This window comes from Balearica regulorum, chromosome 4, assembly GCF_011004875.1.
Source record: "Balearica regulorum gibbericeps isolate bBalReg1 chromosome 4, bBalReg1.pri, whole genome shotgun sequence".
NCBI classification, from domain to species: Eukaryota; Metazoa; Chordata; class Aves; order Gruiformes; family Gruidae; genus Balearica; species Balearica regulorum.
This window is the reverse complement of record NC_046187.1, coordinates 15,703,192-15,717,258: the sequence shown is the minus strand read 5'-3', so window position 1 is coordinate 15,717,258 and position 14,067 is coordinate 15,703,192. Positions and strand designations below refer to the sequence as shown.

At 36.2% G+C, this 14,067-nt stretch overlaps 1 protein-coding gene across 2 annotated transcripts in view; it reads left to right on the top strand.

Annotated features, from left to right (window-relative positions):
* The window catches only part of TTC29 (tetratricopeptide repeat domain 29), a 205,263-nt gene that overhangs the window by 111,510 nt on the left and 79,686 nt on the right, over positions 1-14,067 (top strand). For both annotated transcript variants that reach the window (XM_075750713.1, XM_075750712.1), the window contains exon 6: positions 11,431-11,643. In XM_075750713.1, coding sequence (XP_075606828.1) covers positions 11,431-11,643 — 213 coding nt within the window. The remainder of the gene's footprint in view (positions 1-11,430; positions 11,644-14,067) is intronic.

Here is a 14,067-nt window from a genome sequence, read left to right as displayed (position 1 = left end):
TGTTTTAATTGCATAAACATGTAGTATCTTTTGCTAGAAGATGCTAGAAAATTCAACTGTGGGATGGATGGCCCACATGCACCTTCTATATGAATAGAACTTTGTATTGTCTGTGTTGCAAGTCTGCCAAGCCCACTTAAATAGCAAATCCCCATAGTGCTGTATAATGTAGAAATGACAAGTGCTGCTTTACAATCTGATTGCAAAATTAGAAATAGCCGGTAAATAAACCAGTGGGGCATTTGTGAAGAGCCCTAAATTTCTTCCTTACTACTTGGGGAGTGCAGAACAGTTCAGACGTCTCAATACTGTTATCAGTAACAATCTGACCTGCCTGTTTAATGTTGTGTTTCCACCATAAGGTGTATAGCCAATGTCTAAAGGTGTCCATATTGTTACATTCACAAGGTCTGACACTGGAAGAAAGCAACCTGAAATGGATCTCATTTCTCTCTTCAGGAAAAAAAACAACTCAAATTACAAGCTAATAGCTACCAAAGGCCTTTCTGCTTTCATCTCTCCTTGTGTCTGTGTTAGAGATCCTTTTTGTAAGCAACTTTTTTTTGGTTTAAAATGATACCCAGATAAGTTTGTGATTTTTGATAATACATTAGCCTCATAATTTCCTTTCTCACTATTTTTATAATGGAATTTTTCATAGTGTAGACCAAAAAGAAATTTAAAGATATAAATGTCTATCTAATTTTTTTCACAGGAAGCCTGAGTGCTAATCAAAAAATGGCAGTGACATAAAGGAGAATCACAGCTCTAGAGATTTAGAGACTATATATCATTTGAGTCAAGAACCACCATTTTGTTCTGTGTTTATACAATACCATTTCCTGTATGCTCCCACAACACTTATACCTGGTAAGGTTTAGTGTGTCCTGCCATAAATTGAAAGAATATGAACATGCTGCTGACTGGCCAGTGCGTAGTTGCTGACTGGCCAAGCAGCGTGCTGCCCTCTAGAATACACACAGCATTCTGCTGGTCTTTCTGTCTCTTCTGAATTTGGATCAATGTCTATCCTCAAGCTACTAAGACTCTAAAAAGTGGTGGGAACTTACTGTCCTACGGACTTCTTACTGCTTCTTGCCAAATTTGGTTGAAGCTTGCTCCAAACCTAGTTGGAGGACAGGATGATCACATAGACTTGTTTCCTTTGGAGACTAACCTAAAAATGTTTTCTTGTACTGTTTATTGTTTGGAGAGAACACAGAGCATGTTTCATTTGATTCTTTTAATTTTGCTTTATGTAATGGACCATATCCAGTAGTAACCAAATATTGATTTATCATGATATTCCCTTTGACCCCAGGTTGCATATCCTAAATTGCAAACTTTTAAGATTTATTCCTAGTTGTGATTATTTATTCCAAACAACTTTTTCACAGAAAAGAGTGTAGGAATAATTCAGACCCAAAAACTTACTCTAATGTCTCCAAATCCTGTATCTTTGGCTACATATACCTATTGTTAAATTTTGTCTGGAAGTTTATGTAAAGACATATACTTGAAAAGAATCTCCACATCAGGGAACTTCAGAGACAGAAAGAAGCCTTTCCTTAATGGTATATGGAATTCTGCACATCCAGTTTGACCATTTAAAACTCTTCCAGTTATTGATTTGCATTGTATCAACTGAAGCAAACTCTTCCTTGTTATTCTGTGCTTACGCTATTTCACAAAGCAGTTATACTGGATTTTTTTCTGATTGCTTAAGAATTGAATATGTAAGTTAGCTGGGAAAAACTTAATTGTAGAGCATAATTTTAAAAGTTTAAGCAGCAAATTGCTAGGAGATAAAGTCTTCAGATACAGTGCTTTTTCTCTGTCAGTAGCAGACGGAAGCAGCCATAAATCCAGATAGATTCTTGGGAAGGACAGATTTAAAAGGTTTACTAAATAATTGAGCTCATCCTTACGCAAGTGCAGAACGTAGTTCCCCAATAAATGATATCTTATTTTTACAGGGTTGTTACTGGTATTGAATTAGCAGGTACTGTATTGCATTGATGTTATAGAAATTAGGTATGTTATCAGTTCAAATTAGTATACTCTTAAGAAAGTCTGAAAGAAGCTTCTGAACATGCATCATGAAAGCAAGAAGAGCCTGGTGAGTTCATAAAAAATATTCTTAGTATAATTATTATTTTTTTCAGTGCTTTTGGTAGGCAATGAAAACATTTTGAATAAGACAACTCAGGGAGAATTCTGTAGGGTACTTATTTTCACTTCTAAAAATAAATACTATGAAAATGAAAAACTTTCTTCATGCTTTTCCTTCAGTTAATTTAAATCAAGGTTGAGTATTAAGCACAGGGAAGTAATAATATTCTTTAGGAAAAAGTAAGCAGGTTTGCCAAAAGCCTCTTTTAATCCTTTCACTGTCACTGCCACTTTCCTAGCCTAATGCTTCAAATGGAGAATCTTTCAGTTCTGATACAACACCTGGGGACAGGTCTTTATACTTACTTAGTAATGAGAAGCTCTTCAAAATATTCACAGTAGTGCAATAGTGCTAATTCTAAACTTTGCAATTTGCATTTTCCTTAAATGTTTGACATATGCAAAAAAAATCTTAAATTTTTTCTGTTCTTAGGTATTTGGTGATTGTAAAGTTCATTTTCAAATACATCACAAAATTACTGAAAAAGTATCACTTATTTACGTTGAACTGTGAAATACATTGTGTCAGAAATATTTTAGAAAAAACATTTAATGTACACTTGAATATAATATGTAGCACTCAAGTGGAATGTTTATATACGTACTTCTGTAAGAATCGTATTTTTCTTAATGTTTTTGGTGTCAAATGCTCTGTTTGCTTTACGTGCATGTTCATAAGACTATGACATTTAATGAAGAGATCTTTTTAAAGTATTGATAGCCATGAGTAAATTACACTATGTTTGATCTGTGTTAAAGATTCAAAGTCCAAGGTCTTTGAATAGAACTTAGAATAAAAATGTAATTAGGTTACATCCCTAAAGTCTGATATATCTTTAAACAAGACTGCAAATGAAACTTTATTAAAACTTCAAATGAATTATTTCTTTGCTTTTTTAAATTCTTTTTCCCCTCTCTTCTCTTTCATGTCTATTACTGACATTGCTGCTTGTATTTTACCTGTCTTTTCCAGGGTATTTTAATTATTTACTGCTTAATGAGTAGTACTGAGATGAAGCTTCATTCAGAGCTGCCTGCTCACTAACAGATTTTTTTGCTTCAAAGCTCTGCAAGGTCTTGGACTACTGCAGCTGAACCAGCAGTTGTCATCATAAACTTTCCTGGAGGCAGTGTTTCCTTTTTTTAGTAATTGATAAAGGAGGTACTCTTTCCAGAGGTGTCTTCTCAGTGGAACTGAGAGCTGATGGGCTTCCATGTCCTCAGCTGTTATCAATAATCTGTAGAAGTCATAGGTAAAACAAACATTATGAAGCTATTAATAAAAATATATCTTACTCTTCAGAGGATCATAGGATAATTCAAGTTGGAAGGACCTCAGCAGGTCATTAGTCCAACCTGCTACTCAAAGCATTCTTCTGAAGTAGTTTATTTGCACAACAGAACAGTTCCAGTGCTGGAGTGTTGCATCTGATACTAAATTTATTACTGGAAGCTGTGAAAAGTAAAGGGGAGTGGGGTAGAATCTACTAAAATGTAATCACTACAAAAACATTATTTAAACTGAGGTAAGCATTTGACATGAGTTAGCAAAAAAAAAAAAGTAATTTAGTGAAACTAATCTGCCCCAGTGTCACTTTCTGTATTTAAAAGATAACGATCATATTAGTTGTTGAGATTAAATAGGAATAGAACTTGTTTTCGTTTGGTTCTGTTGGGCTAAAAAACCCTCTCAAGTCCTGAAAAACAGAGCTGCAAAGTGTGTGCCATTCTTCACTATTCATCACTGCATTTTCATCTCCCTCCCCTCTCTGCCTTTGGATATCTGCCTATAAACACTGAAATATTTGACAGACCTGAAGTGTGAGCATCCCACTGAGTGTGGGCTTGCTCTTATTCAGAGCCTGGAGCCTTACATTGTGAGCTTCCTGAATATGTTTTGCATCTTAGGTAGCCTTTGCATATAGAAAGCACTTTGATGCTTTACAAACGTGAAAGGAGGAGGTTTGAATGTTATTGTGAAGCAAGTATTCCATTCTCTTTAAAGTGGGCATGTTGTCAGTCAGCTGGTGTTCAAGATTGTTTGCAGTGTTATCCTCTAGATTAAAATTGCCCTATATCAAAAAATGTTTGTTTATATATAATCAAACAAAACAGAAGAAGGCATCTGAGAAATGGTGCTTTCATAAAATATATTAATCTAAAAAGATAAAGAAATTTTAATTGTAAACCAAAATTTTCTGTGTTGGTCCATTTGAATATAAAAACAGGACAGACAAGTTTAGTGGAATTTTCATATGGGACCTGTTCAGTTGTCAGCTTTTTTTCCTGAAGTTGGACATTGATCTTGGAAGAGTACATTTTTTTTATTCTGGTTTGCATGTGGGCAAAACGCTGCTCAACTAGTCTGCAATTACAGTGTTGCAAAGCCTTTGGAGATTCTAGCTTCTACCTCACACCTAAACTTCTGTGAAGATGCCTGAAATATGAACATTTTTTCAACAGTTGAGCCTAAAGCAAAGGGAAAAATCTGGGTTCAGATAGCAAGACAGTAGTTACAGGTATGTTTCTAACTTTCAGTTACACTTAGTATGAATCACTCTTTGGTTTATTGTTGTCTTTCATGTATGTCCATATGTTATATTTCGTACCACCCTGTAAAGTATATGTGAGATTTGTGTGCATATAGTTTTGGGGTAAATCATGTAACTGACACCAGATTTTCTTTATAGAGTTACTCTGAGTAGTTGCAATCAGTCTAGAGAGTAGCTGGATGTCTCTTAGAGAAAATCTGAGAGATTTTGTGTGGATCCAGGAGCAACTTAAGAAGGCCTGGAGCTAACCTAGAATTTTGAGGGTACAGCCGCTGGTGCAGTAACTAGAAGAAAGGCAAAAGGAGGATGTTTGTTCCAGTCTCCCCTACAACAGTATCTGTTCCTCCTCTACTTAACTCTTCATACTTTCTTGTAAGAACAAGAAGATTTTTCACAGTAGTTCCTCTTCTGGTAATGTGTTCTTCAGTTAATTACAGGGGGGGCGGTTTCTGGCTGGTCCACAGTAAACTATCCCCAAAGCAGCTGTCATTTCAGCTGCCTGTGGGAAAGCCTTCCTTACTTGCAGTTCAGTAGTGTTGGCAGCAGCAGGGGAAGGGATTAGAGAGCAGACAGGCAAGCAAGCAGAGAAACTAGTATTATGCCTAGCTTGTGAGGTGTCTCTTAAAGAACCCTTTAAGCAACATCTTTTTGGAGCATTTTTATATCATAATGTGTTGATATGCAGTATAACATACTGCGAACAGTCCTATTCTGGATGCTGCAATATGCTCTGCCCTCCGGGCTTGTATAGGTATATTTTGAGTATTTGAGCTTTAAGGTAGGTAATTTAGGTCCTCAGAGGACAAGACTGTATGTGATCTAATGCTCACTGGACTCCTATAGTTACGTTTTTCTTTTTGGACAAGAGATACTTGCTTAACTAATGTCAGCAGAAATAATAGATCATTCTCTAAACTGCAATACTGAGGATCAACTAGCACTAGCAGTTCTTGACCCAGACAAGGGACCATAAAACACCATCATTTTGCACTGTGGTCTCAGTCCACCAATACTGAATCTCAGGTTGTGCGATGCTCAACTTTCCTTTTATCTCCTTCCTTCTGCTTTATGTCCTTAAGCCTTCTACTTCTCAGGCATGCTTTCAGTTGACCTTGAGCAGCTTAGACTCTAGGGAGAGATCTACTGGTGTATTGTCAAATTGGGGAAATTGTCAGAATACCCCATGATGAGCCAGCATGTTCATTACAACATTCTTATGAACTGTCTATGCCATTTTGCTAAAACTCCCTGTGGAATCTTTCTGAAAAATGTTATTGGCTCCTGTATAGTAAATGAAAATAATTTTTTATCCTTTATCTTAAAAATACTCACCTTGATTGTAGTCTGATGATTGGGGTTTTCTTTACTGAATGAGAGCCTTGTTTTGTGATTCTTGCAAGCTTTTTGTTGCACCTCCCAATGCATCTCTGTTAGAGACTTATAACAACCTCTGTAGATAGTGGCTCACATTAGAAACTGTAACAGATTCTTAATTATGTCATAATGAGTAGCGGTACCATAATTATTGTAATTGAACATAGGAAACTAAAAATAATGCATGTAGTTCAAGCAGTTAAACTGACATATAAGCCTATATCTTTTAAAATAGTAATATTCTTTTTCTTTTTTTGCGACCATTAACTGTTGCTTCAAGCAGATTTTATGTCCACGTTGTGCAGTGAAATAACTGATTACAAAAGACGTCCTAGTTCTAGATTAAAATATACTATAATATACATAAAGCTTTATTGTTCCTTTTAGGTTGTTGTTTTAAGTTAAAGTGGAATATTTTTCTAAAATCCTCAACAACTGTTTACAATTTAGAGTTAAATGTGTTTTCTGCTTATACTAGTGCTGCTGAAGAAATGTACCTAACAGACCTGTCACTTCTTTGTGCAATTGTTTTTGTGGCATTATTTTCATTGGTAAATGTACGAGCTGATAGAAAAGGAAATCGTTAGGTACTCTCAGTATTGCTGAGGCATGGAGCTAGAACAGGTCGGTCACCGCATTTTGCAGATTGTGACATTTTAAATTACCTCTACACTACTGGAAGCAATCTCTGGACCTAATTAACATCTCACCTAATTAATGTCAGGACTGTATATAGAGAATTCTAGATACTAGGTCTTTATTAAATACCACAGTATTCAAATTTTGCTATCTTTAATTTCAGTATTGAAAACTTCAGATTTGTGTGCTGTTTTCTTAAGTGGGAGTAACATCTTTTTTTTTTTTTTTTTCCCCCCTCCTTCAAGTAATCAATGCACTGCTGAATGAGTTCATTTTAATGCACTCAATCATGCCTCTAATGTTTGTAGCTTACGGGCGCAAGCATCAGTAATGCAGGAATGTTATATGGCTTTAGTTTGGGCCATTTCATAAAATATTCATGGAATCAAAAATGTGCATCAAAATAGCGGCTGGGAGAATTACATTTATGTGCCTGCTTTTATGGCAGCTTCACATTTAAACCCATTTGTGTTAATATCTAGTCAATCTTTCTACTTAAAAAAAAAAAAGGCAAAATAGTAGTCTCTATATATACCCCTTTTGGTTTGATATCTATTTTGATATAACAACTGTATACTTCTGGAGTGGGTTGTAGGAAGGGGAATTATAAAGGAAGTTTTAGATAATGTAAAAACGTTTCTCTTCAGTATTTACAAAATTACATTGAGTTCTTATGCTTGAATGAATAGATTTATTTTTTTTGACTTCTAAGCAACTCAGTGAAAACTGTAGCACAAATCTTTGCATACATATGTAGTTGCTATGAAAATAAGAGTAACTTTTAAAATTTAATATTGTTAGTGGGAGAGTAATGTCTTATATAATTGTTTAAAACTGACTCTTTACTCCCAAAATGATATTGTGGCAATGTTTACCTACCATATTTAAGATCAAACTATTCCTGTTAGGGTTTCTTTTGTTATGCCCTGAGCTACATTAAACTATAACACTTTAGTAGTGGTAGTATATATGTTGTAACAGTTACGTTTCTGGGTTTTGATTCCTTTTATAAACAGGGAAGAGATATCAGAGATTCTGAAACTCCATTTAGCATACACTGAGCTAATCTCTGCATGGCAGAGGGAAAAGAAATACGCAATTGCTGTTTATGTTGACAATTAAAAAGATATATTGCTTTGTGTAACATTTTGCAAATAGATTTTTCAAATATAGATTTCCTAGAAACACCTTCTGGATTTTCTCTTTGAATTCCTAGAGATATAAATTTCTACAAACTATTCCAAGTGATTTTCCTACTCATTTTTTTCTTCTTTTTTTTTGCTTTTTTTTTTCTTCTTTTCTTTCAGTTAATAATAAAAGTCATTTATAACTCTGCCTTGTCACTGCTCAGGTGAGCTAAAAATATTCTTACTCTCAGAAATATTCTGTAATTGGCTTATTACTGTCTTCTAATGTTTTTTCAAGATTTTCAGACAGCATCTACCTGTGTCTGCACCTAACAGTTGCAGTAGTTCAATGTTTAAAGATTGGAATGCCCTGGCCATATCAATTCCAAGTGAACTGACTCATGACGGCGAATAAACCTGCCACTCCCCTGAAAACATTTTTCCACAACACTTCAGGTTCACGCAAACATTATGGATTAAAGAAATAGCATGATATGTCATTTGCCAATGAGAACAAGGGATTTCAGATTATTTTGATGGAGGAATGAATTCCAAAGTCTAAAGTGTTTTACCTTCCATTAATTTGAGAACAGCTGGTATTACTTGAAAGATTCCCAGCCATGTAAGGGCCTTCAGGTCAGGAATTCCATCTTGCTCTCATTTAGGAAACTAGCAGGTGTTTTATTATTTTGCTCGGCATCTTCTTTTTGGTATTTCTGTGAGCAGACTGTATTACTTCTTACTTCATAATCTTTCTCGGTAGTTCAGGAAGCCAAATGTAATTTATTTCCATTTGAATACTACCAAAAAGATTACATTGCTTTTGTATTTTGAAGCTTGATATAGATGGATTGTTTCTAAAGAGGTTTCACTGAGATCTGGCAAAAAGGATGTAAGGTCACAGCTCTTATGGTTAGGTCAACTCTTAAGAACTATGGGGTACATGGAATATATGAGTTCAATTTCTAGTCTGACAGAAACTTTCTCAAGGGGATACTGCAAGTGAGGAAGCATGGGTAAGAATTACCATACCTGATAGTTCTAACAATTTAAACAATAGTTCTGAAGGTTGCACATACTATTTACTGAAATGATGTGTCCTGTTACAAAAATTATGTTACAGAGTCTTAGGAGAAACTCAGGTACTGTGTTCAGCTTCAAACTACGTCTCCTGGTGATACCATTCATTTGTTTACTGCTTCCCATTCTTAGTAGAAGTTTTTGAGTTACACATGAATCAAACTCTATTTTTCTAAAGAATCCATTACACACGTAGTGAAACTAGATCACTTAAATGTATGGCAATATGCTTTCTAAAGGACAATAAGTTGATTAATGAACTTTGGGGAGAATTCCAAGGAGGAATCTGTATGTGCTTATGAGTAGCCAAGTGGATAAAATCCTAGATCTAGCTATTAACATTAAATTTCACCTTAACTTTCCATTGCTTGTCACAAAGCCAAAACTAGTTTCTTCAATTAATATCTGAAATCTGCAGTTAGCAACTTGGATAACTGGAATTCTGTTGACTTCTGAGTTGGACTTGCTCTGAGAAGTTAGTTAGACTGGATAGGCAAAACCCCAAATTCAATTTGGAGAAGCCTCTTTAGAATGGACAAAAGTTTTCATCTGGGTTTAGCTGGTCTACGTCTCTCTCTCCTGTTACATGGACTGTCAGTGAATCCTTAAATGTCTTGTACTGGTCATGATAGTTTCACTTTGCATTTCTGTTTGTTCAGTCTGGTGTCAAGTATGTGATATTTTGGAAAGAATGTATAGATCTCTTCTTGCCTGTTTACAGGATCTGATAGCTATTCTGGCAATAAGATTTTTTCCAACGTTTTGGGCCATCTCTCCAATGTTGGAGTGGAACTGAATAAAGGTTGCTGTCTCCCCTTTCATTTGACACTTCTCTCTTCAGTACTTTTTGTTGTGTCCTCTGGGAGTCTTACATGACTCTCTCTTTTTTTTTTTTTTTTTTTTTTTTAAAGGTTGTAGAACCTTAAAATGACTTGTCTGTGAAACACATTTTAGTTGCTGCTTTGAAAGAGAAGTTTCTTGTGCTTGTCAATTTTAGTTGAACTAATTTTTAATCATCTGACAAGCTTACTATGAAAATAAATTTAATTCTAATAGAGTTATGTTTTGTATTGCAAAGTTGAAAGTATGGTTATAAAAGGTTAACATATGCAAAAGACAAATTCAGTTAATAAGAGGAATCTGTCTGTTCTGCTGCCTCTAGGTTGGTTGGAGGCCTGGGGAACTAGCTTCATTTTCTCTTGGAATGCTTAAAGAAGTTCTTTCTCCAAGCTTCTCTCCCTTCCTTTCCTACAATTGGGAAACAACTTTTCTCTTTCTTTGTTCTTTCTGTAATTTGAGTGCAACACTGTAAAAACAGTCCACAAAAGAGTAATCATTCCTTATAAATCATGTTTCAGAAGAGGTGTAAACTGCCAACACATCTAAACAAATTTAGTGTATGGCTTGTTTCAGCTCATAATAAAAATAACAATTGATATATTGATGATCTATGGGACAAGATTCCTCCATCACAAGCACACACAAACTTACAAAGAGTCACGTTCATGGTTCTCCCTGCTATAGAACAATCTTTGTAAAACAAGGTACTGTGACCAGAATCCCCCCCCCCCTTTTTTTTTTTAATCTAAATGGTCTTATCTTACCTGCTTCCCAGCAGTTTTTCTGTAGCCATTATGTATAAGGAAAAACCTTTCTATTCTTTTAAGGGCCTTTGAATTTCCATTGTCCAGAAAGCATGGAAATCTCCTAGATTGCATGCATACAGAGGTAAATCTACTTGAAGGTAGAGGGGAGGGACGAACTACTCACATGTTAAAATGAATTGAACTTTACCTTCAAACTTTCCTTTGACTTAAAGATGTTTGAGTAACTTACATTTGAAGACCTTAAAGTATATTACTTCAGGCTCAATAATTAATCTATTAGTAGTTAATGCTTTTCCAGTAACTTTACTACATAAACTCACCAGAACTGGCCTAATAATAATTGTTGAATAAATAACTTTGCATAATAATTGGGGTTTTTTTTCAATTAATTTATTTGAATAAAGTTTGTTTTTTTTTTTCCCCCCACAGTATTTTTTACCTCTATTGTCCACATTTCAAATCTTTCAGCACAGGCTTTCATTATGGAAAAAGAAACTTGAACAGTTTGAATTGTGATTATTTACATATAGATGTGACTTTGAAATATGAGATCCACAAAGGCTGTATTCATGAATCTATTATAGATGTATTTTCTAGAAAATTCTGACTCTGCATCCTTGTGATCACACACCCCCCACCTTGTGAATCTACAAAGGAAAGCTAATTTAAAATGTGATAAGTTTAAATTACAGCATTACTGGTAGCTGTGAGATATGGCAGTATTTTCCAGCGATCTGTAAGTTATAAATTGAAGATTCTTGAAAAATCTGTGAAATGATTGGCTGCAACTTACTTTCTAATAAGAAAATTATTATAGACTAATAACTTTTTATAATTTTGTTGATTACACTGATTGTAATTACAAATGACATTTTTCAGGTCATGTAATGAAAGCTGCTGAGCATTATGAAGCATTTTATCAGCTAACGGAGGGTTCGACTTGGAAGGATGAGACAGGCCATACTTACAATTCACTGGCGTGTGAGCATCTCTGGAGAATTTATACATTACTAGCAGACAAAATGCTAGAAAATAAAGAACACCAACAGGCCATCAAAACGCTAATAAAAGCTTTAAAAATGGCAAAAGAAGGTAGGTGGAAAATAACACCTTCACATTCCTTTTATTTGATGTGCATGCCATGATTTTCCCAAGAGTAAAGTAGAAATTGTCAAGTGTTTGACTGGGTGATTATTTCCTATGAAATTCAAAGACAGATGCTATCAATACACTTCCAGATCTCACTAAAGCAGAAATGCCTTCTTGCTGACAACAAAGAATCTTTTAGATTCCTGAAAGCTTTATTTCTGGAAAAAAAAAACCAGCCTTGTGGGAATAATAGTATAAAACAGTGAACCCATAAGCAGACAGTGAGGTCACTGATGGGAGCTCAGCTCACTAATTTTGATTGGCTAGTCAGTGTTGATTTGGCAATTTGAGTGATGTTATCTGCTGGATCACTACATTTTCACTCTACATAGTTATTCAGTACTTGCAAAAACCAGTTTTCTGTCATAAGCGAACAAGATTTCTTCTGTAGATCTTAATATCTTGTCTAGATGGAGCTTTTGCAAAGAAAGATTGGACCAGATGATCCTTGAGGTCACTTCCAGCCTGGTATTCTAGGATTAATATACATAAATATTTTGAAACCTCAAGTAAAAAATGAGAGAATTGCAAAATAGCTGAGGTAGGTAGACAGACCTCTGGAGATTATCATGGTCAGCTAGAGCATACTGTCCAGGACTACATCCAGTCAAGTTTTTTAGTATGTCCACAGGTGGAGATTTCATAACCATTCTGGAAAACATTTTCCACTGTTCAAATTACCCTCACAATAAAGAAGTATTTTGCTGAGTTCAGATGGAGTTTCAGTTTGTGCCCATTGCTTCTTGTCCTGTCGCTGAGCACCACTGAGAAGAGTCTGGCCTCCTTCTTTACACGCTCCCATGATAAATTTTTACACAGTGATGAAAACCCCCTGAGCCTTCTCTTCTGTGGTCCGAACAGTCCCAGCACCCTCAGCCTCTCCTCCTAGGACAGATGCTCCTAGTCCATTTGTCATCTTTGCAGCCCTTCGCTGGACTCACTCCACTATGTCCATCAGTCTCTCGTACTGGGGAACCCAGAATAGGACACTCCACCCCTTGAGGGGTGACCTCACCAGTGCTCAGGTAGAGGCAAAGGATCACCTCCCTCGACCTGCTCACAGTGCTCTGCCTAATGCAGCCCAGGATCCCGTTGGTCGCCTTTGCCAGGAGCGTGCCTTGCCGTTGCACGGGCAACTTCTTGTCCAACAGGAAACCCAGCAGGTCCTTCTCTGCCAAGCTCCTTTCCCTCCAGTCGGCCCGCAGCCTGGGCTGGTGCCTGGCATTATCTGTCCCCAGGCGCAGGACTTTGCGTTGCCCTTTCCTGAACTGCATGGGACTGCCATCGGCACATTTCTGCAGCCTGCCAAGGTCCCTCTGAATAGCAGCACAACCACCTGGTGGATCAACCAGTCCTCCCCAATTTTGTGTTGCCTGCAAACACGCTGAGGGTATGCTTGCTCACGCCGTCCAGGTGATTAATGAAGATATTGATCAGTATTGGTGCCAGTATTGATCCCCAAGTATGCTACTAGTGACTGGCCTCCCACTGCACTTCACGCTGCTGCTTACAACCTTTTCAGGCCAGCAGCTCAGCTAGTTTTCGGTCTGCCTCACTGTCTATTTATCTAAGCCATGCTTTATCAGTTGGTGTATGAAGATGTTATGGGAGACAGTGTCAGAAGCCTTGCTAAAATTGAGAGAAGCAATGTCCACTGCTTTCCCTTGATCCACCAAGCCAGTCATCTTATCCTAGAAGGCTATCAGGTTGGTGAAGCATGATTTCCCTGTCGTAAATCCATGCTGACGACTACTGATTGCTGCCTTGTTCTATATAATGGCTGTATGAAGCTTTGTCCATCTGTGGATAGGTTTAAAATTGGGGAAAATTAGAATGTCTGTGAATGTTATATGCATTTGAATGTTATGTATAACGTGAGATGTTGATCAGCTAGAAATACTATGCTCTGGAGCATTTCTTACATGTGAGGGGGAACAGAAAAGAGAAGGCAAATCTTACAAGTTGACTTTATGAAAATAGACATAATTTTTCAGATTTTTCAGAAATCTTAATAATGGTTGCTTCTTAAAAAATGCTGTTAAATGTCCACTTCTGCAGACTTACTTTTCCTTTATTGGAGTGCTTCTCAGAAGTAGGATAGAAGGTCTCAGATAATAATCTTTTTCCATACACAGCAATTCAAGAGCCTTTCATGGTATTCCTTAAGGGGCATATTCTGCATATGAATTGCACATACAACTAATATATAATAGTCAATATTTATCACCGGATACATTAGGGTTTTTAATTTAAAAATGTTTGTCCAACATTAATCTGTTAGCCATTCTTTGAGTAGTAGTTGCGATAGACAGAATTAAGCTATTAAAAACGGGGGGAAAAAAAAAGTGAAAATATTTTTCAAATTTT